This window comes from Sinocyclocheilus rhinocerous, unplaced genomic scaffold, assembly GCF_001515625.1.
Source record: "Sinocyclocheilus rhinocerous isolate Xijiao unplaced genomic scaffold, SAMN03320098_v1.1 scaffold5663, whole genome shotgun sequence".
Lineage (NCBI taxonomy): Eukaryota > Metazoa > Chordata > Actinopteri > Cypriniformes > Cyprinidae > Sinocyclocheilus > Sinocyclocheilus rhinocerous.
The window spans coordinates 11,312-12,717 of record NW_015666607.1 but is presented as its reverse complement, the minus strand read 5'-3'; the positions used below and the strand labels follow the sequence as shown (position 1 = coordinate 12,717).

The window sequence follows — 1,406 nt, the reverse complement described above, 5'->3', positions numbered from 1 at the left end:
GGAGAGAGGACAGTCCCACAGGTGAATCTCATTCCCTCTGCACTCAACTTTGTTCATCCACACAACACCTTCACCAGCACCAAAGACTGAATTCCCATCAGCCCTCAGTGCTGCTCCACAACCCAGCTGCCTGCAGACCACCTGAGCATCGCTGATGTCCCACTGATCATCACAGACTGAGCCCCACACAGCGTTATGATACACCTCCAGCCTCCCAGAGCACCGGCCCTCCCCTCCACTCAGTCTGAGAGGAACATGATCTAAAACACACACATCACAAAAAAGGACACACTAATTACCAGCAGAGCACTGTCAGAACAGCAGAGTCTGCACAGGAGTATGTGTGATCATTTGTACTGTATATTCCAACATGAAATCCTGCTGGTGCCTCATATCAGAACACCATTACCTTGGGTTGCATAGAACATTCATAATTTTTATGTTTTTTCCATTAAATGAACTTACCTGAACACTGTCTCTGATGGGGAGATGTGGAGCATGTTAGAGAAGACTCATGGGACTCATGGATCTCCTGTTCTGTAACAACAAATAAATTATTATTAAATGTATTCCACACAAGCACTAATAGCACTAATAATAAAGGATAACTGTATTGTTTACTGATGGAAAAAGCATCTGTTTTACCTGAGCAGATGATTTTGGCCACTTCATCGTCACCACAGTTATTCTGTCCCCAGAATGAAGATGGACACTGCCATAAAGAGGAATCATGTGGTCGACATGTTACTTTATCCAGCCAGTTACGAGCTGATTTCACTCTTGATATTGAATTAGAAAAATCACCAGATCTTCCACAGTTCAGCTCTTGACAGATCAGACTCGCTGTGTCTCTGTCCATCTTGTTGTAACACACATTTCCCCAGGATCCATTGTAGAAAACCTCCACATTCCCTTCACACCCCTCAGTTAACCTGATTTCTTTAAACTCTACATAAAAAATGTCCATTTTAAAATCACAAATTTGAAAAATGTGAACATTATGGACACTTGAATTTTGAAATGTGTAAAACCTTATAATTAATTTCAGTGTAAACAATTTAGCAGCATGTTTACCTGAGCACACGACTCCTACATCCTCCTTGTGTTGACAGTCATGTTTTCCCCAGCCTGGAGAAGAGCAGCTCCACAGGGACGTCTCATTCCCCTCACACTCCACCTCATCCAGCCATATGGGTCCAGAACCAGGACCAAACCAGGCTGGTACCTGCTGGTTACTGAGGGCCACTCCACACTGCAGCTGTCTGCACACCACATGAGCATCTTTAATATCCCAGGAGTCATCACACACTGTCCCCCATGAGCCGCTGTGAAAAACCTCCAGCCTCCCTGCACAGTCTCCCCCAGAACCCACCAGCCTGATGGACCCGCGACCTGATATTCAGAGA

The 1,406-nt window shown here is 45.0% G+C and overlaps 1 protein-coding gene across 1 annotated transcript in view; it reads right to left on the bottom strand.

The window, feature by feature from the left end:
- LOC107733017 (deleted in malignant brain tumors 1 protein-like) overlaps nucleotides 1-1,406 on the bottom strand; it is a gene marked incomplete at its 3' end in the record, with an annotated part of 13,609 nt that overhangs the window by 11,193 nt on the left and 1,010 nt on the right. Inside the window, exons 3-6 of the mRNA XM_016544525.1 lie at nucleotides 1,075-1,395; nucleotides 646-948; nucleotides 466-537; nucleotides 3-260 (exon numbers count right to left, since the gene is read on the bottom strand). Coding sequence (XP_016400011.1) covers nucleotides 3-260; nucleotides 466-537; nucleotides 646-948; nucleotides 1,075-1,395 — 954 coding nt within the window. The remainder of the gene's footprint in view (nucleotides 1-2; nucleotides 261-465; nucleotides 538-645; nucleotides 949-1,074; nucleotides 1,396-1,406) is intronic.